Here is a 21,308-nt window from a genome sequence, read left to right as displayed (position 1 = left end):
TCATTCCAGTTGTAACAAGTGTTTGGACAAGTACAAATTGAAAAGGGCATTATACCCAATTCTTCGCCCAACGAGTGCAGTGGAATACTAACATCTCTGACCTGGATACCATACCTTTACATATAAAGCTGTATGATGAAAAGGGGCTCCCTTACAATAGTGCATACATGGTGATCAAAAAAGAAATTATGTACCTACCATAACGTTCCATGTTAGTTGTCTTCATCTCGCCTTCTTTCTTGCTGGTTGGGATTGGAGCCGATCCTCAGCTCCGACTCGGCCATCTTCTACAGCTCGAGAGCTGTTTACTGGCTCGAGGCCACCCCTTATCCCATGATGCCTAGCGCTAGCTACCCAGATCTCGTTTGTAATAGCTAACCCCAGACATAGCCAGAGAATCAACCTGTCCAAACAAACAGGATGAGCAAACCTGTCATACTCTCTCAGTCAGTAGAGGAAACAAACCAGAGAACACTCATCCAGTGAAACCAAAACTCCTATCGATCCAATAGGACAGGGGGACAGAGGGTGGGACGCAAGAAAGAAGGCGAGATGAAGACAACTAACATGGAACGTTATGGTAGGTACATAACTTCTTTATGTTAAGTTGTCTATCTCGCCTTCGTTCTTGCTGGTTGGGACAGCGTCCCTAGCACCTACAATCCTGGGCAGCTCATCGGAACAGACTCTTCAGAACAGTGGAACCAAAGTCAGCTTTGCTCCTGGAGACCATATCTAGCTTGTAATGAGAAATAAAGGTATGAGGATTTGCCCACGTAGCAGCTGCACAGATAGAATCCATGGGCAACCTAGTTTAGAAGGCTACAGAGTTGGCCAAAGCCCTAGTAGAATGACCTTTTGGTTTGATAGGCAACCGTTTGTTTCTCAATTGATAAATGAAAGTAATAATGTGAGACAACCACCTGGATAAGGTCACTTTGGAAACTGGGAGACCTTGTTCGCCTAGAGCGTAGGAAAGGAATAGTTGGTCTGTCTTCCTTATATCCTTAGTCCTATGCAAGTAAAAACGCAATTGTCTTTGAACGTCCAATTGGTGTAATTTGTATTCTGCCTTGTTGGTGTGGTTAGGGAAAAACACAGGAAGGTCTATAGATTGGTTTAACTTGTTTTCTCAGCAGACTTTCGGAAGGAATGAGGGATTAGTCCTCAGAGCAACCCTGTCCTTATGAAAAACCAAGTATGGAGGACGAACAGATAGTGCCTGAAGTTCAGAAACGCGTATGGCTGAAGTAATAGCTACCAGAAAAAGTGTTTTCCAAGATAGAAACTTAATGGAGCAGGATGCTGCAGGTTCAAAGGGGGGCATAACTAAGGAGGTCAGTACCAAATTAAGGTCCCAAGGAGGAGGGGGATCTCTCACTGGAGGTCTAAGGAGAGTAGTCCCTCTTAAAAAGGCTTTACAGAGCTTATGAGACATAATGTTTGAATTAGACAACCCAACATGAAAGTTAGAAATGGCTGCCAATTGAACCCTGATTGTAGCAGAAGCGGACCCAGAATGAAAATTTGTGCTAGGAACTCCAAAATTTCGTGAACTGGGGCTGAAAAAGGATCTACGTTCCTAGCCTCTGCCCAACAAGCAAAACGTTTCCATTTGCTAGCATAAGTCTTTCTAGTTGTGGACTTGTGAGAGGAGACAATAATCTCACGCACGGCCGGGGAAATGCTGGGAAGCCTGGCTAAGGTTGGAAGTGGAGCAACCAAGCTGTGAGCTGAAGTGTTTGGAGGGATTGGTGCAGCCCGCCTGATTGATGAATCAGTAGGTCTGGAATTGGATCCAGAGTCCAGGGCTGATCGAGAAGGTAATGGTGCAGGAACGGAAACCATATCTGTTGAGGCCAGTAGGGGGCAATGAGGATCATTTTGCAACCCAACGATATTGCTTTCTGTATGAGTTTCGGTATCAGGGGAAACGGAGGGAAGGCATAAAGAAGTCCCTGAGGCCAATTGTGGACTAGAGCGTCTCTGGGTGCATGACCTGGAAGCAGAAGAAGGGAGAAGTAGTTGCTGCATTTGCTGTTGAAGGGGGTGGCAAAAAGATCGCAGCAAGGCTGTCCCCATTTGCGGAAGATCAGATCCGCAACTACCTGATTTAGAGACCACTCGTGAGGCATGAGAATAGCTCTGCTGAGCCTGTCCGCTATGACGTTGGACCTCCCAGGGATGTGCGTTGCAATCAGAAATCGTTGGGAAGAAATCGCCCACTGCCAGAGTCGGAGTGCTTCTCGACATAGGGGGTAGGACTTGGTTCCGCCCTGCTTGTTGATGTACCACACCACTGACATGTTGTCCGTTTGAATTGCAATGGTCCCAGAAGGGAGAGAGTCTTGAAGAGCTTGCAACGCTAGGAGCACAGCTCTCATTTCTAGGACGTTTATATGTAGGTGGTACTCGTGAGGCTGCCAAGTGCCTTGGACTGTCCTGCCCTGATAATGCCCCCCACACCCTATCAGGGAGGCGTCGGTGGTCACTGTGGCTACCGGAGGGGGCTGAATGAAGGGTCTGCCCTGAGTCACTAGTGGGGAGACCATCCACCAGGAAAGGTGCCTTTTGCAAACTTCTGTAATCATGATCGTGTGAGACATGGGCAGCTGTTGGAAAGACCACTGTGTGAACAGAAGCCACTTAAGGATCCTCATGTGAAAGCGGGCCAGTGGGATTAGAAGAATGGCTGCTGCCATGGAACCCAGAGTTTGAAGGACGAACCTGACTTGGATTCTTTTGCTCTGCATCAGAATTTATACTTGCTGACAAATTGTAGACACCCTTTCTGGCGGTAGCCTTGCGGACATGTTCCTTGTGTCTAAGTCTGCACCTATGTAGGTGACAGATTGACAGGGCAACAAGGCAGATTTTTCGAAGTTTATTGTAATGCCTAACTGGGAGCAGATTGTGATTGTGTAGTCCCTGGCTTGAAGAAGTTGATGCCTGGTAGTAGCAGTGAGGAGCCAGTCGTCTAGATATGGAAACACCTGGAATCCTCGACGTCTCAGGTGAGCCGTGACCACTGCCATACATTTGGTGAACACCCTGGGGGCTGTGGTAAGACCAAAGGGCAGAGCTCTGAACTGGTAATGACTGGCTCCCAGCCGGAAGCGAAGGAATCTCCTGGAGCGCATGTCCATTTTGATGTGGTAGTACGCATCCTGAAGATCTATGGTGCACATCCAATTGTCCTGACCCAGAAAGGGTAGAATGGACTGTAGCGTGACCATCCGAAACTTTGTTCTTTGAACAGACTTGTTTAGTCTGCTGAGATCCAGAATCGGTCTCCAGTCCCCTGTCTTTTTTGGTACCAAAAAGAACCTTGAGTAAGTTCCAGATCCATGTTGGTCTGCCGGGACTTCCAGGATGACTCTTTTTTTCTAGCAGTCTTGAAACTTCTAGGACTGCTTGGTCCCTCAGATTGGGTGGAACATCTGGAAGGGATTTGCTCGATGGTAAGGGGGGTTGAGAGAAGGGAATTTTGTAACCTCCGGATATAAATGACCGTACCCATCTGTCTTGTGTTAAATTTAGCCAGGCTTTTGGGTACAGTGAAAGTCTTCCCCTGACTGCCTCCAGAGGCGGGCAGCCGGGCAACCCTTCAGGGATGCTGAAAGGGCTTCTCAGAGAAGGATTCTCTGTTGCCCTGGTTCTGCGGACCCCCTCTGCCACAAGGGCGGCATCTATTGTTGTTATTTCCCCCTCTGCCCCTGGAGGAAAAATCACTAAGTGTGTCAGGCGAGGCTCCCTGGGATTTTCGGAACCACATTTTACCACTCTTCTGACCCTTGGGGTATGGTCTGGAAGGAGTGGAAAAACGGACTCTCACGGCAGAGAGAGTCTTGCCTTCTTGCTCACACCTAGTCAAAGTGTCTTTCACCTGTGGTCCAAAAAGAAAGGAACCATCAAAGGGGGTGTTGGTGAATGACGCTCTAAAGGGTTCTGCAAAGTTACACAGCCGCATCCATGCATGTCTCCTAAGGGCCACGCCCGTGCCTGCAGCTCTACTCGCACCATCGGCTGCATAAAAGATGAGCCTCATGGAGGAGTTGACTACAGAATTAAGGGTCGCCAGCTGGGAAGCCACTTTAGCTTGAACCTCCTCAGCTGATGGATCTTGAAGGGTATCTCCGAGCCCTTTAAGGAGATCCCTCTGAAGCCGGGTAAAATGGCATAAGTAGTTCAGTGACCTCATAGAAAAGGTCGCTGAAGCAAACATTCGCTTCCCATATCTGTCCATGGTCCTAGACTCCTTGTTAGGAGGATGGACAGACGAAGAGGTTTCTGCTAACTCTTTTTTGGTGGCTGCTGCTACCACCATGGCATCAACAGGAACACCTTTGGTAAGGAACTGCTTATCATGGGGTGCTGTGATGAACTTGCCAGGTCTCCTCGAAGTTGGTTCCACTGTATCCGGGGCTGACCAAGCCTTTCGAGCCACCACGGACATAAGTGGATCGAAAGGCGGAGAAACCCAGGAGGTGGTAGGTCGGGAACCAAACGCATCCAGGAATACAGACTCATCCTCGGTAGGGGCTAGGGGATTCCAGTTCCCCCTCTGCTTAAGCATTTCGAGGATGTCCGAAAAGGAAACCTCTTCAGAGGGGATCTCGGGGACCCTTCCGAATCATATAAGTCTGTATCCGAAGTGACAGACTCAGGGGAGTCAATGTGCTTCCTCTTGCACTTCTTACGAGGGGGTTCCTCTGAATGTTCAGGGGAGGCCTCGGAAGAAGAGGAAACACCCAATGGGGTGCCCTGGAGCGCCGGTTCCCCACGCTTGTGGTCTGGAGGAGGAGCAGAGGTTGGCACAGGCACTACAGAGGACGGAGCCGGTGGGTCCGATAGTGGAGCTGACTCAGCGGCCAGCATACTCCTCATGACATCGAAGGCGTCCCTGCCACGATGCAGAGAAGGTTCCAGTTCCGAGGAAATCGGAATCCTTCTACTCACCGAGGGAGACGGCTCCGAGGCCGATGTCGGAGCCGAGCTCACCTGCGCCGAAGCTCTGAGAGGGAGAACGGGGTCGGACAAGGGTCTGATGCTACTCGCCCCCTCGGAGCCGATGAGAGAGCCCTGGTGCCCAGATCCCTCGACGGACGGCACCATCGTGGGAATCGGAGCCGACGACGGAACTGAAGGAGATAAAGTTATCGGTGCCGACGGTTCCACTACTCGAACCCCAACGTACTCCGGCTCCGAGCTCAATGGAGTCGGAGGAGGAACATCGATAGAAGTGGACGGAGCAGACACCTGTTGAGGAGGGCTGGACAACATTTTGGCAAGTGCCTGCGACTTTAGCAACCTACTGACCACTCTCTCTACGTCATGATCCCAGAGCCTAGAGGATCGAGAGGAGTGAGAAGACCTGTGACTGCGCTCGCTTTACAGCATGGGAAACCGAGGAGCCGAATGTATCGATTCCAGAGAAGGGGACCTCAGCCTCTTGTGGCTCCGCGAAGGCTCCGAAGTTTCTGATGGAGCCGATGAGGAGATAGTCTTATCGGTTCCAGCCGGAACCGAAGTAGCAGGTAAAGACTGAACCAAAGACTGCTCCGAACTTGGAGCCGACGATTTGGTAGATTTAGGGGACTTCACAGGCTGAGTCTTGGCCGGTGTATCCTGGGACTTTAAAAGGCCCCTAAGAATAAGCTTATTCTTACGCTCCTGCAGAACTCTTGGACTAAATGCATGGCAGATAGAACAAGAGTCCTGCAGGTGCACAGCGCCTAAACAATAGACGCAAGAAGTGTGCCCATCTGTCAGCGACATTTTCTGACAGCATGAGTCACACTTCTTGAACCTAGACACCTTGGATTCTTTGGACATCCTGTAACAGGAAAATACAACAATAGCTACCAAACAAAATTAAATTAAAGAGAAAAACACAGTACAGTACAGACTAAAGCTAAAGCTTTTTTTTTGTTTTTTAAATAGGAAAGCCTCTAACTCAAACGGCTAGCCTATAAAGAAGATAGAAGGAAAGCCTCTAACTTAAATGGCTAACCTGACAGGAATAAGGAGAAAGGGGGGGAGAACTCTCTTAATTAAACGAGTTCTAAGGGGGCGGGAAGGAATCTACAAATACACACTTACCAACACAACAAGTATATGACTAACAACTAACAAAAATTCCTAGGAAAAGGACTATTTCTAGTAAAGAAGTTCTATAAAGAAACTTTATACAAGCCTGAGCCAGAAAAACGACACCTCGCAGATGAAGCGGCAAATGAGATCTGGGTAGCTAGCGCTAGGCATCATGGGATAAAGGGTAGCCTCGAGCCAGTAAATAGCTCTCGAGCTATAGAAGATGGCCGAGTCGGAGCCGGGAATCGGCTCTGATCCCAACCAGCAAGAACGAAGGTGAGATAGGCAACTTAACATCAATAGTTTGGTGTCGACACAAGTTCCTAGATCCATGACTATGGGATCAATTTTCACAGGTGTGCTGTCAATGATAGATACAAGAGGAGTCACACTTGCAAAAGGATATGATGATGCAATTCTTGGAATTTAGTTTTAGTTCATGGATTTGACACCAACTATTTGTGTTGGACAAATCACCTTGGAGGACCATGGTGTCCCGTGGGGAGTTTATGATGGCACCAAATTTGCAGTCATCTGCAAAAGTGGTCAGCATTAAACCCTTAACATTAAACTTTATCTCCAAGAAGTAAATACCAAAGGGGAGTGACCCACAGACTGAACCCTAGGATATACTGCTAGTGACATATCCTTTGGAAGCAGTAGAGCCACCTACCTTTATTTCCTGGGTTCTACTTGTAAGTCAGTTTGCTATCCAAGGAGTTACATAGGGATTTACATTTAGCTCGGAGTTCATCTATTATACTGGACTGTGGGATGTTAAATGTCTTTGCAAGGACTAGATATGTGGTGTGTACCGATCTGTCCACATCCATTGCTATTGTAACTTTTTCAAAGAGATCAACCAGGTTAAGTATGCATGATCTGCTCTTGATGAATCTGAACTAGCTAGGGTTGAGTCTAAGTTACCTATACCACTGTGTATTAATGCCATAATGATACATTCCATGGCTTTATAGACGAGGCTGATCAGGTTATGGGTCTGTAATTACCAAAGTCTGTTGACATCCCACCTTTATGCAAGGGATGGACTGTTGCTGCTCTCTGTCTGTCTGGCACGAAACCTGTTCTGACACTGTTAATGAACATCCATTGTAGGGGGTCATTTCAGTTTCTGCAATACAACTAAGAAATGGACTCAAGGTTCATGCCCAGGAAAGAGAGAGAAACTAATTAACAGTCCTTTTAGGCTATTTTCTCTCAGGGGAAATATTAACTGAATAAATATTCCTATGACTTCCAAATACAAAATGGAAAATAATGACCAAGTTAAACAAACAACAAAACCACTGCAAGTCCTTAATCATGCATTTAACCATGCAGTTAAACTGCAAAGAAAGAATTGAGGACAGCACAGACGGTCTCCCTTCAAGGTTATTTCCAAGTCACTGATATCAAATGACAGGGCCCGGTAAGAAATGCTTGAAGAATCTTCAGTGGACACCACCAAATCACACACTATTCAAAAAAGCAAGTAGCTACAGTCTATGGATGCCTCAGATATGATGAAAGAGAAGTTCATCAGACCATGACAGAAGTTCTTTTTTGAGCTGATGCACAAGGCTACTTACAGGAATAAAAGCTCCAAAGTCTTCAACGTAAGCTGGATGCTCTTTCAGCCAATGTTGCAAGTCTCTTCTCTTTGGAGCATCATCACCAGCCAGTCTTGTGCCATCCTTTAAATTGATAACAGGTACTGGACTCTCTTCATCAAGTAATTTTTGACACTGAGCATATGCTACTGTTGGATTTAGTCCCCGGACAACATGAGAAACATTAACCTACAAGAAAAGACAGAAGTTTTATTTTGATAATTCACACACAAAGATGTATTATTTTAATGTAAAACCTTGTGAAATCAAAAGATGCAGCATTAATGAACTGACACAAAGACAATAGATCAAATAATTACTCAAAAGTAATGCAAATTAGGTGGGAAGACTTGCACTAAAGGATGCCATGGCTAGACTAATGTTACCAGTTATGTGCTTCAAGCACGAACTATTAAAGCAGGGCTAAGTGAACTGAAGGATAGATTCCTTTTCAGGCACCATGCTACTTACGAATGTACCACCGTCTAGGGAGGGGCTGTAGCAGGTCCTGTCACATGCAATAACGCTTCAAGGGTTAAGAACTTCATATCACATGCCACAGCTGGGAGAGGATGCTGCCTCTGGAGACTGGTTAGGATATCTGCAGATATCCTGGAACAGGCCCTAACAACCCCTGTAGAACCGCAAAAGTGTAAGTTCCATAGCACACTCGAAGAAAGAGTCAGGATGCCTGGAGCAGCCCTAAAGTAACACCTGATAATCATAGCAACACTGCAAGGGTTAAAACTACAAGAATACATGGACACAGTATGAGAAGGTAAATTGCAGAGATGTACAAAGTTGTCGCAAGAGGACCACAGCTAAAGAACAAAAAAAGACAGCAGAAAAAACATAATACAGGATAGAGAGTCTACTTATGTAAAACTATAAAAATGGAACAAAACTATTACTATAAAGAGTAACAAGAAAAAAGAGGCTAACCATGTGCAGAAAAGACAATGAAACATTTGCATTAACACAGTAGAAAATGGCTAAATTAGGGGATGATACACAGGATATGGTACATTTTGAAATGCAAACTCCTAAACATGAGATGGAAATATTCCTTCTTACTTCCTAGTTGCCAGATAGCAATAACTACCCATAAAATTCAAATTTTCATTGTTAAATTTCCAAGCATCACTCAACCATAAGACTCCCACTTTTGCTGTTTATTAGTTTGAATATGCCACATATTTTCAAATAACAAAAGTGAGACAATATTTAATATTCTGAACAGTAAACCTCTTCTTTGTGGGATGGCAACACACTCTGAAGGGAGATAAGCATCAACTTTAGTAAAACATGAATAATACAAGAAGCAAGCACTAAAAAGACAAGACAGCTATGCTGTAGCTCCTACACTTGGAAAATGTGATAGGTCATCCACCTGCTTATGGAGCAATGGAAAAGCAACAGATAAGCATTCGTTAACTGCAACATAATTTCAGTGACATGGGTGAGCCAGTCCAGTAACCAGAATACACTAAAATGTAGCTGTGTTTGTAAACTTACCATGACATGAGATGTTTGAGTAACCTTAGCTATATCAATTATATCCTGCTAGGATACAGCAGCCGGCCAGCTTCCAAAGCTTCAGGGCACCTTTCATGTACAAAATCTATTACACAGCTTAAGATGAGCTGTTTGTGCACCAAACTCATCAGAGCTTTCATGCCAACTGAGATAGGGAGGCTAGAGCCCCGAAAATGTAATTGCTAGTAAACTACAGTTAGAAATCCTCTCCCTATAACTAAAAACATACAAAAAAGGGGATGGAGGGAGCAGCTACTGCAGCAGTTATCTTTCAAATATCAACTATCAACTATCATGGCAAGTTTACTTGCACAACTGTACTATGTTCTTCATACTGATTACTGCTGCAGTAGCCTTAACTATATGGGCAGATTATGACAGCTTATACCGAATGGGAGGAAGAAGGGAAAGGGTCCAGTAGTCTCTAGAGAATGGTCCTACCAAAGCCTGTCCAAGATCTGCAGAAGAAATCAATTTGTACTGCTTTTTTTAAGGTATGCATGGAAAAAGAATAGTTGTGTAAGACCTTACCATAACCATAGATGTCCTTCTCTTCTATGTTGCAATACTCATAACAGTAGGGAGTAGCTGCCCGCAGCGCCACCGCCCGGCCAGAATACCAAAGCTTTTGTCTGGAGGGTACGTGTGACTGCTACGAGGGCCATAAACCGGCGTTAGGTATAAAGGTGATGTCTGCACGTACTATCCTCAGAATAGTTTCTGCTGCATAAACTAGTGCCCCTGAGGTTTCGTGGGAGGGTCCTAACTGAGACCCTTAGACTAGCATGCCTGCTAGAGCCAGGGCAGTAATAAGGCTATGTAGGTAGAGGCCTGGGGAAGAAGATGACAACAGGTGTCCATAAAATACCTGCTATAGCAGAAGCAAGAAACGGGGTAGGAGGGTGGGACTGAATGCTGCAACACAGAAGAGAAGGACATCTATACTTATGGTAAGGTCTTACACAACTATTCTATGTCCTTCTATTCTGATGTTGCAGTATTCATAACAGTAGGGACAGTACCAGAGTTTTAAGTATGACCTTGGGAGGAGGAAGGGTTTCTGTGATCCAGGAGACCCTGTAGGATAATTTTGACAAAACTGGCACTAGCACGGGATGCCATGTCCAGCTTGTAGTGTTTGGTGAAGGTGTGCACCAAGGTCCAAGTGGCTGTCTTTAAAATAGAAGGGGAATTAATGCCTTTGAAAAAGGCAGAAGCAGCAGCAGCTGGTCTAGTGGAATGTGGTTGGATACTGCCCTGTAAGGTTTTCCCATGGTGGGAGTAGCAGAAGGAGATGGACTTGGAGATCCATGAGGCAATGGCTTGCTTAGATAGAGCTTTCCCTAGTGTTCTGGGATGGAAGGAAACAAATAATTGTTCTGATTTCCGGATGTCTTTGGTTTTGTCTAGGTAATATCTTAGTTGTCTGTGCATGTCCAGAGAATGAAGGGTCCTCTCTGAAGCATTTTGAGGATGGGGGTAGAAGACAGGTAGATTAATGGTTTGGTTCAATGAGAGTTCATTAACTACCTTAGGCATGAAAAAGGGGTTGGTCCTGAGCATCATTCTGTCCTTGTGAAAGACTAGGTGGGGGGGGGGGGGGTGTAGCCATCAGGGCTTGGATCTCCGAAACCCTCCTGGCGGATGTGAGGGCAACTAGCGGAACTGCTTTAAATGTACAAAATTTCAGAGAAGCAGAATGAGCTGGTTCAAAAGGAGATAGTGTTAGCTTTTCTAATACAAAGTTTAGATCCCACGGAAGAGGGATGGGTTTCTGTGGGGGGTTTGATGTGAAGGACTCCTCTTAAAAAAGAGTTTGATTTCCAGTCTGGATGCCAGGGGAGGTGAAATGGGCAGACAGGCAGAGATGGCAGACAAGTGGACTTTGATCGAGGAATATGTCAGTCCTGTTTGGAGTAGCTCACACAAGTAGGGCAGGACCCTAGGGATGGAGGTAGTGAGGGGGTCCTGTTTGTTCCTATGACACCAACTGGAGAATTTGAGGCATTTAGCCACGTAGTTTCTCCTAGTGCTGGGTTTTCTAGCCTCCTGCAGAACATTAAGTACGTCCTCTGAGTAAAGGTGTCTTTAAGGAATCAGGATTCTATCACCCATAAGGTCAGTTTTAGATTGTTCACCTGCGGGTGTAGCAGAGACCCCTTCTGTGTGAGCAGGTCTATCCGGTGGGGTAACCTGTGGTGATTGCTCTTGGCTAGAGAAAAAAGGAGGGGAAACCAATGCTGTCTTGGCCAAAAGGGGGTCACCAGTAGGATTTTTGGTTTGTCCCTCTGAATTTCCAGGAGGACTTTCTGGATCAGAGTGAAAGGGGGGGAGGCGTACAGGAACACCTCTCCCCATGAAAAAGAGAAGGCGTCCACTTTCCACGCTTGTGGGTGTGGGTTCCTTGTGCAGACGTTGGACATCTGCCTGTTGTCTTAGGAGGCAAAGAGGTCTGCTTGTGGAATACCCCACCTGTGCATCAGGTCTAGGAAAACCTCCCTCTGTAGCATCCATTCATGAGAGGGGGCTGAGGTTCTGACGAGTGTGCCTGCCATCACATTCTTGTTGAGAGGGGATATACATGGCCAACAGGTGTACTCTGAGGGAGTCTGCTAGGTTCCAAATCTGAATGGCCAGTCTGCATACAGGGTATGACCTGGTCCCTCCTTGTTTACATATCACAGAACTGTCATAGGTTCATAGGTTCATAGGTTTATACTAGGCTATCTGCCCTAAGGCATTTATAAGCCTAGCCCAAATTTTTGTGGCTTACGCCACCCCTTATATGAAAAAATACTGTGCCCATTAGTTTGTTGTGCCTCTGTCCAGCAGTGACACAGAGATGATTCCCGGGGTAAACCTACGATCTCCCATCCACAGGTCTAGATTTCTCTTGAACAGAGTCAGCGAGGTGCTCTGCCTCACATGGACCGGGATTTTATTCCACAGCATAGGGAGTCTGAGTGATAAATCTATCCCTCCAGCACGCCCTATTTATATCCGTGCTAAGGTTCAAGTCGCTTGCTCTAGTGGTTTTGGTGGATTTGGATTTTTGAGGTGGAGCATGTCCATTAATTCCGGGTTGGACATGGCCTTGTATGTCAGGCACATGTCACCTCTGAGCAGACGGTATGCGACTGAATAGAGCTGGAGTTTCTTCAATCTGGCAGCATATGACAGATTTTGGAGTCCCTTTATCCTTTTGGTGAGGAACTTTTGGGGTCTCTCCAATTGCTGCAGATGTCGGGTGAGATACATCCCTAATGGGGCATTGTACTCGATCATTGGTCTGATAAGTGAAGAGTACAGGGGAACAATGACCTCACTAGATCTGGATGTGAATCCCTTCATGATCAGGTGGGCAATGTAGAAGGTCTTTCTAACCACTTTAGCAATGTGAGTGTCAAAAGAAAGGCCACTGTCAACCTGGGTCCCCAGGTCCCTGATAACCTCTTCTGTGCTTAGTGGATTGCCACCTATATGGTAGCTTGGGGTTACCTTGTTTTTCCCGAAGGGTATGACTATACATTTTTTGGCGTTTAACTTCAGGCCATGGCTCTGGCACCAACTATCTGTTTCCTTGAGTCCCTTCTGAAGGATATCCGTGTCCGATGCACTTTCCACTATGGCGCCCAGTTTGCAGTCGTCTGCAAACTTTGTCAGCCAAAGTCCTCCCATGCTGGCCTGTACTTCTGAGAAGTAGATGCCAAACAATAGGGGGCCAAGGACCGAGCCCTGTGGGACACCACTTGTGACCGGCTTGGAGTCTGACACAGCGCCAGCAACTCTAACCCTGTGGGTTCTGTCCTTAAGCCAGTTTGCAACCCATCTTGTGACATATGGGTTTACATTTAAGCTGGTAAGTTTTTCTACAATACCCGAGTGGGGTATTGTGTCGAAAGCCTTTGCAAGGTCAAGGTAGGCTGTATGGACTGCCTTTCCCTCATCAATGGCCTTGGTGACTGTTTCAAGAAGTCGACCAAGTTCAAAAGGCATGATCTTCCCTTGACAAAGCCAAACTGGGTCGGGTCCAATGTCTGCAAGTCCCCTATATCTTTGTTTATGAGCTCCATTATGATCCTCTCCATAGCTTTGCAGACTAGACTTGTTAAGCTTATGGGGTAATTACCAGGGTCCGAGAGGCGCCGCCTTTGTGGAGTGGGACCACAGTTGCCGTACGCCACTCCTTGGGCACGTATCCTGTGGTAAGGCTGAGATTAAACAGCTGCCTTATGTGTGGGGTTAATTCCTCATTTAGCTCGTGTAGCACACAGCCGGGGACACCATCCGGTCCCATTGATGCTGTGTTTTTAGCTTTAGAGAGAGCAGCTTTCACCTGCGCATTTGAGATGTCCGGGAGGCTACACTCGGCTGGGATAGTTATCTCTCCTTTAGGGGGGGGGAGGGGGGTGAAGTTTGCACTGAACCTGTCTGCCAGTAAGTTGGCAATGTCTGTGGGTTCAGTGATTTTTGTATCATTTTGGACTAATTCTGAGCATGTCTGGGAGTTTCCACCCAGGTTCCTAACATAGCTGAAAAAGGCCTTATGACTGTCCTTTGAATCCATGGCAATTTTTCTCTCAAAATTGGCCTTAGTTGATTTTATGAGTGCTCGTATTTTTTTACTAATAATGATCAGGGGTGACTTCCCTTTTATGGATTTTGTTCTATCATGTAATAGCTTTCTCCTCTTATTGTAAAGTTTGTTAATGGCTGGGGTCCACCAGACTGGACGTTTGCCCTTTGTGGAAAGAGTCTTGGTTTTATTTGGGATTGCCTGATCCATGCAGTCCTGGAGGTGTTCATAGAAGGCATTTGTAAGGGCTTCCGCAGCTTGGGTTGTGGTTTCCTCTGGCTCAGGGGCCTTGAAGGATACCACACCAGTCTTGAGTAGTGTGAAGTTTGCTTTAGAGAAGTTCTTCACTATGGTCTTTTTGGTTTGGGTTGGGGGCGGGATGTGGATTTCCAGTGAGATTAGTTTATGATCAGATCTCACCAATGAGGGATATACTTCGGTGTGGAGCATTTTGTCCCCATGTTTGTGACAATGAGATCTAGTATATTTTCTCCTCTCGTGGGAACAGTGACTAGCTGTTCCATGGCATTTGAATTTATGAACTCCAGGAACCGTTGGGCTAGAAAGTTAGGGCTTGAGTAATGTTCCCAGTCTATATTCGGGTAGTTGAAGTCACCCAATATGATGGTGTTTGGAGATACATTTATACCCTCCAGTGTCTTCAGGAAGGCTGTGTGGGGTTCCTGAGTTTGAGAGGGTGGCCTGTAGCATGCTACAATTTGTAGAGCAGTTTTGCCTATGGTTAGTTGCACCTGGATGGTTTCGAAGCTTATGCGTTGCCACCAACCTGGAGGTGTGGGTATCCTTTATGAATATGGATACACCCCTCCTTTTGTGGTGTGGTCCGGGTTTTGGGGCGGAACGCATGATATGAGGTAAAACCTAATAGTGCCGGGTGCTCTCAGGAGCCTTGAACCAGGTTTCAGTTACAGCACAGACATCGATGTTCTCCATACTGAGAAGGGCCTCGAGTGCGTGCATTTTGAGATTTAGACTTCTGGCATTGAGCAACATTACCCTCAGTTTCTTCCCATTTTTGTTTTCTAGGGTGGTAGGTTTAGAATTTGAGCCTTGCCTAAAAAAGGCACTATGGGGTGGCAAGAGCCTTAGCCAATATCCGGAATCCCAGTGGTGACAGGTGCAAGCCGTCCCTTGCGAAGCAGCGTGGCTTGTCAAGCATGTCATCCCAGGCAGACAGACACTGGATCCCCTTTGAATGACACCAGACATTAAGCCAATTGTTAAAGCTGATCATCTTGTCTCTATATTGTGGCATCATTCTTGGTGAAGGAAGGATACTGCTCAGGGTTAGGGTCATACCTGCCTGGGCTACATAATCAGAGAGCTCCTCTATGTCTCTTTTCATGTAGTCCAGGGAGGTACGTCTCAGGTCGTTCACACCAGCATGGACAATGACTGTGTCATATTTGTACTTGCCATGGAGTGACCCGAGTGTTTGTGTTATGTGGCGGATTCTAGCGCCCGATAGGCAGCTTACTGTGACCCTCTCCTTGTTCAGCCTGGTGAGTGGGACGTCAGTGTGTCTGACTATGGAGTCACCTATGACAAGTATGTTTGGTGTTGTATTTGGCCTTAAGGGCTGTGACTGCTTTGCACACTGCTTTTGTGGTTTATGTGTTGCTTGTGGGGTGTCTTGAGGTAGCAGTTGTTTGGGTGTCTGCTTTGGAGGCCTCTGCTGTTTAGGTAAATTTTTACTCAGAGCCTCCGAGTATGTCTTTGTGTGTTTATGTGTTTGATTCAGTGGAGTGGTAGCATTATGTGAGGCTGGTTTTGTGGTGTGTGTAGTTGCCTTCTCCTCCTGTCTGGTCTTGCCAGTCCTGAGTTGAGAGAACTCAGCCTCCAGTTTGGCTAAATAGCTGCATCTCTCGCAAGTATTTGTGTTATGTGGGAGGAGGAGAGGGTTGTCTGTGTACATGAGGCAGTTATAACATTGCCTCAAGATTCCCAGATTCACCAGCTGGACCGGAGAGGAGATTGACAACTGACCTTTGGACATGCTAGAATAATATTGGGAAATCCTTAATTGAAAACAAGGGCCAGTGGGGAGTGAGGGTGTAGTGCTTTTAATTTTTAGTGCTGACTTATATAATTGCTTTAGTGAGCAAGTGCCAGGTAACTTGAGTGCAACGTGTTACAAGTAACTAAATGCAAAACGACAAACAGTAACTTTCTTTCAAGTGAAACAAGGAAATAAGTACAGTAAGCAATGCAGATATCACTAGTGATCCACAGAAGCTGAGAAGTTGCGTATTAGGTGGAATTAGCTTCCAGGGAAATAACAAGCAAACAAACAACAAGCATATAAACAAAGCTAGATTAAGCAGGCCTGGATCTAGTCTATGCTAGAGCAAACAAGGTGAACCAATTTCAGTAAGATACAGTTCAAATATTCAGGCACTATAAACCTTTAACCAGAAATTCCCAGCTCAGAAGGGCAGAGTCCAGCCTCTTCTCCCACAAGAGTGCAGACCACGAACCTTCTTAATGTAAAATAACTGGCCTGAAGCCCAAGTGCCTAAACCAGAACTAATACACTTGGACACTGGGCTCTCAATCAGCAGTTCCCAACTTAGAAGGATGAAAGCTACCTGTCCTGCCACCACAGTGCTTGCCTCAAACCTTCCTAATGTAAAACAACTGGTCTGAAGCCCAAGTGCTTAATCCAAAAGACTTGAATGATAGCTACACTTTTTCTCATGTTGTCTGTGATTACCTTTAAGGTTCCTGGCAGGACAGAGGGTTGGAATGTTAGTAGGGCTAACAGCAAGGCTCTCATTTCCTTGATGTTGATGCAATCTTTTACTCTTAGAGTGGACAATTTGCCTTGTACTGATTGGTGTTGTTGATTTGGTTTGCAACACTGCCCCTCATCCTAGGTCCAAAGCATCAGTGTAAAGGCAATGAAGTGGAGTCAGGGTCTGAAGGTGGAGCCCTGGGTTGGTCTGTATTGCAGATATCCACCATTGGATCTCACTCTTTAAGCAAGGGAGGAGTGGGAGCGGCACACCCAAGGTTGGGAATGTTGGTTCCATAGATTTTTCAGTAACCATTGAATTTTGCGTATGTGTAGTCTTGCCAAAGGCAGCATGTTTATAAGGGATGCCATGTGGCCTAACAGTTTCAGAAATTCCGAGCAGTCAGAAAGGTTTGGAAAAGGATCTGGTTGAAGTACAGACTGATTTCCTGAACCCTTTGGTTCTGTATGAAGGCTTTCATGCAGTCTGTGCATAGTCTGCATCCCAGAAAAATCATGTCCTGAGAAAGAGTCGGGTGAGACTTTTCTACATTTATAGTAAATCCCAGAAGAGAGAGGGTGTGTGACACCTGCTGCAAATGGAGGAGTAGGAGTTGGTGGTCTTGGTGCAGGATGAGGAGGTCGTCTAGGTGGGGATATATTTGTATACCCTGTGTCCTGCAATGTGCAATAAAGGGGGCTAGACACTTGGTGAACACACTGGGGCTGTGGATAGACCAAAGGGCAAAGCAGAGAACTGAAAATGGCAGGAGTCTATAGAAAATCTGAGGAATTTCCTGTAATCTGGATGAATGAGGATGTGTAGGTAGGCATCTTTGAGATCTAGAGCCACCATGAAGGCTTGGGGGGGGTTAGAGGCAGGAGAATAGGTAAGGTAATCATTTTGAAGCTGGGTACGAGAAGGAAAAGATTGGGAAAGGAAAGATCCAGAATAGGTCTCTCCAGGGACCCTCTTTCCTGGGGACCAGGAACATTCTGGAGTAGAACCCAGAGTTCTTTTGAGGAGTGGGAACAGGTTTTATGGTGCCTTGGTTTAGGAGTTGTTGAATAATGGGTGAGAATAGGTGAATCTGTTTTTAGGTGGTTGTGGAATGGCCTGAAAGGGTGGGAGCATCCACCAGATAAACTCCACTATAGTACGAGTCAAAAACTGTCATTTAAGTTAGCTGCATTTCTTAAACCAGACCGGTATTATCTTTAAACTACAAAATATGTACAGCTTCTTAAAGCATGTATCCAATCTATATACTGCATCTGTAATTTTAATTGTTACCTTGTAATCTTAATTGTTTTCCTTGGAGCTTTTCTCCCCGGGCCTCTGCCGAAAATGGACATGTATCCAGTTGGACTATCCCAGTCAACAAATGTAAAATAAAATAAAATAAATAAATAAAATAAAATAATATCCTCTCTGGATGATGGAGAGGACCCATTGTTCTTTTGTAAGTTTCTGCCAGGAGGGGAAGGAGAGAGTGAGACAGAGGGATAGGGGAGCTTCTGGATGCAGGGTGGGTGAGTTACAGTGGAGGGGGCCTGGGATGGTCGGGCTGTCTCCGAAAGGGAGTGGCAGAAGATCTTGAGGACAGTCTTTGGGTAGAAGTCTTTCTCTTTTGCCTATGTCCCTTGGATTGTTGTGATGAGGGAAAGGATTCCCTTGTATAAAGGATGTTTTTTGAGGGTAGTTCCTATGATATCTAGGAATGGGGACACCAAAAGGTGTTTTAGATTTTGCAACTCTTTTACCTTCTCTTGGAGGGATTTGAGGAGCTCTGCAGAGGCTTGACCAAAAAGTGCCTTATTGTCTAACGGAGCATCTAGAAGTTTGGTCTGAACATCCATAGGGATGGGTTGTAGTCGTACCCAGGAGTACCGACGCAGCACTGATCCAGAAGCAGCAGCTTTGGAAGCAGCTTCCACAGCATCATAGTCCCTTGTGATGCTGTGCAGAGGAGAGAGTTTAATTGTACTTTGGTGCGGGAGTCCTGGACCTCAGAAAGAAGGCTAGAGGACACAGAAATGGTATCCAATAACAAACTTTGCCATGTGGGTTTGGTAAGTTCAAGGCCCTAAGGTCCACAGTGCAAGATGTGTAGATCTTTTTACCTGTCCTGTCCATAAATTTACTGTCTTTATCTTTGGATAAAGAGCAGAGGAAGGAAGCTGTCTGGAAGTCTTGCCTGCAGAAACAGCTATAACAGCTGGGTCAGCAGGAGGGTTCTTGTAAAGAAACGGGGTGTTCTGGAGGACCCTATAAAATCTGTCTGGTCGTTTTGCTGCTGGAGGTTGGGAGTCAGGGAACTGTGAAGCAGCTAAGAATGCATCTTGAAATGCAGGTAGTAAAGGGGGCACAGCTGAGGGAGTGAGCTGCTCCATTTGCAGAAGGTCAAAGTATCTTTACTTAGAGTTTGAGACCTCAGAGGCCTGCCACTTGAAGTGTTCCCTCATGAGGGAGATAGTATCCCCAAAATTAAATTCTTCACCTGGTGAGTCTGGAGAAATAGAGTCCTCTTCATTTGGAGTAATGAACTCCTTGGGGAATTCAATTTGAGTCTCATAAGAGAAGGATTCATCAGACGATAAATATTCCTCCTCAGACACATGGATTGGTTAAAGAGTGAGAGTAGGTGGGAGATGTTGGGATTGTAAGGCCTTAAAGAGGCTTTGGGAAAAGGAGTCCCAGCCTGAAATCTGAGGGGGTTCGGGGGTTCAACGTGTTTGGATTTCTGTTTCCTTTTCAAAGGTGTGGTAGCCAAGGGAGAATCAGAGAAGGAGGAGCAGGGGCTTCCGAAAAGGTGAGCTGTGGTTCCCCTCCGCCATCAGACTATGACGGCTGAAATACCTCAGCGGACATACCTTCGGTATCCCACACCCTGGCTTCCATTGTGGTTCCCAGGCCTGCTTGGGAGACCATCGTCTGAACGGACTCAGAGTCTGTTATTGTCTATAGAGCCGGTTCAGACGCCTGAGGTGCAAGCCTGGGAATTGGGCCTAAGTTTCTTCGTCTTCTTCTGACGCGGCTCGTTGGATGGGCCTACTCCTCTCTCCTTGCCTAACGCCAAATGTCTGAGTCTCTGATTCTTGAGGTAAAGATTTAAAGCTGTTACTCGGCTACGAAGTGTTTTGGGGATGAACGACTTGCAGATAGAACAAGATGCATGGTCATGGGCCTCGCCTAGACAGAAAACACACTTATCGTGCATGTTCTTCTGAGGAATCTGTCTCCCACAAGCACACTTCCCTTTCCTAGCTGACATGCAAGTCTAAAACAGCAAACAAACGAGGAAAAACTCCAGTGGGAACTTATCTGAATGGTCCAAACGATAAGTCTGGTCTCTATGCTCAAAACTGGAGTTGTCTGATAAAACACGAAGAAAGGTAGAACTGGCGAACGGGCGACCGATCATCAATGTGACAGAAAAATTTTGAGGAGGGTACGTGCAGACGTCACCTTTATACCCAACGGCGCTTTATGGCCCTTGTAGCCGACATTACACATACCCACCAGACAAAGACTTTGGTATACTGGCAGCTACTCCCTACTGTTATGAATACTGCAACACCAGAATAGAAGGACATCCAAGTTATTGCTTGAAGAATTTTTTTAGAATCTAATCCTTTCTTATAAGCAGAAAATGACCTAGGCTATTAGTGGAAAGGGTGGAAAGACATGTTGGAACATTCCTGTCCAAGGAAAAAAAAAGAAAGTTATGTACTCACCATAACGATAGACCTGTGTTGTCTGCTTCTGCCTGGTTCAACCTGTCAGACTTCAGATCTGACTTGGATCAGACACTGGTGACTCAAAAGCATTTAGCAAGAATTGGCTCTGCCTCCCTTACCCATAACTCTTCACTCCTCCCTCAACTCTCCAGAATGAGTTTGCCCCAGGAGTCAAAATATAATGATACAAGATCCAACTATTCCCCACTTCCTCCACAGATACAATGGAAAAAACTCAGGAGATAGCGAAACTCTAGGCAAGCAGTAGAAAAGCACTACTACTGTCCAAACATCACAGAGGGAAAGATTCGCCAAATCAACAAGAAGGTCGGGAAGGTTGAATCAGAGACAGACGACATGGGTCTATCATTACGGTGAGTACATAACTTTCAAATCTGATGTTGTCTGCTCTGTCTAGATTCAACCTGTGGGACAGAGTCCCCAGCCATGACAATTCCTCAGGAGGAACTAAGGAAGGATATTCTGCCACACAGTAGAACCAAAAAAGCCTTGGACCTGAACTGAATGTCCAGCTTATAATGTGGTATGGTGGCCCAACTAAGTAGCAGTAGCGCAGGTGTCATCCACAGGAAGTCTAGAAAGAAAACCCGTAGAAGTAGCTACAGCCCTAGTTGAATGACCAATACGCTTTTGCAGAAGAGGCTTGCCTTTCAAGGAATATGCAAACGAAATACAATCTGACAGCCACTTGGACAAAGCCTGGACTTTGTAAAGGACACAAACAACTAGCTAGAGTTCCTGAAAAACTTGGTAGGTCAAGATAAAATCCTAGTTGCCTATACACACCTAAACAATGCAAAAGGTATTTGCCTTTATTTGAAAAATTGGGAAAAAAACACAGGAAGATGAAATGAGTGGTTAAGATTATTTTCAGAGGTTATCTTTGGTAAAAGAAGAAGGGTTCACGCAAAGAGAACCTCTATCCTGATAGAAAATTAAGTAAGGAAGGGAAGAAATCAAGTGCTTTCAATTCTAA

At 45.8% G+C, this 21,308-nt stretch overlaps 1 protein-coding gene across 1 annotated transcript in view; it reads right to left on the bottom strand.

Annotated features, from left to right (window-relative positions):
• CHD9 (chromodomain helicase DNA binding protein 9) overlaps positions 1-21,308 on the bottom strand; it is a 2,842,495-nt gene that overhangs the window by 162,685 nt on the left and 2,658,502 nt on the right. The window contains exon 36 of the mRNA XM_044082017.1: positions 7,683-7,892. Coding sequence (XP_043937952.1) covers positions 7,683-7,892 — 210 coding nt within the window. The remainder of the gene's footprint in view (positions 1-7,682; positions 7,893-21,308) is intronic.

The sequence above is a fragment of the Protopterus annectens genome, chromosome 8.part1 (assembly GCF_019279795.1).
Source record: "Protopterus annectens isolate FY-2018-M chromosome 8.part1, PAN1.0, whole genome shotgun sequence".
Lineage (NCBI taxonomy): Eukaryota > Metazoa > Chordata > Ceratodontiformes > Protopteridae > Protopterus > Protopterus annectens.
This window is presented reverse-complemented; position numbering and strand designations above follow the sequence as displayed.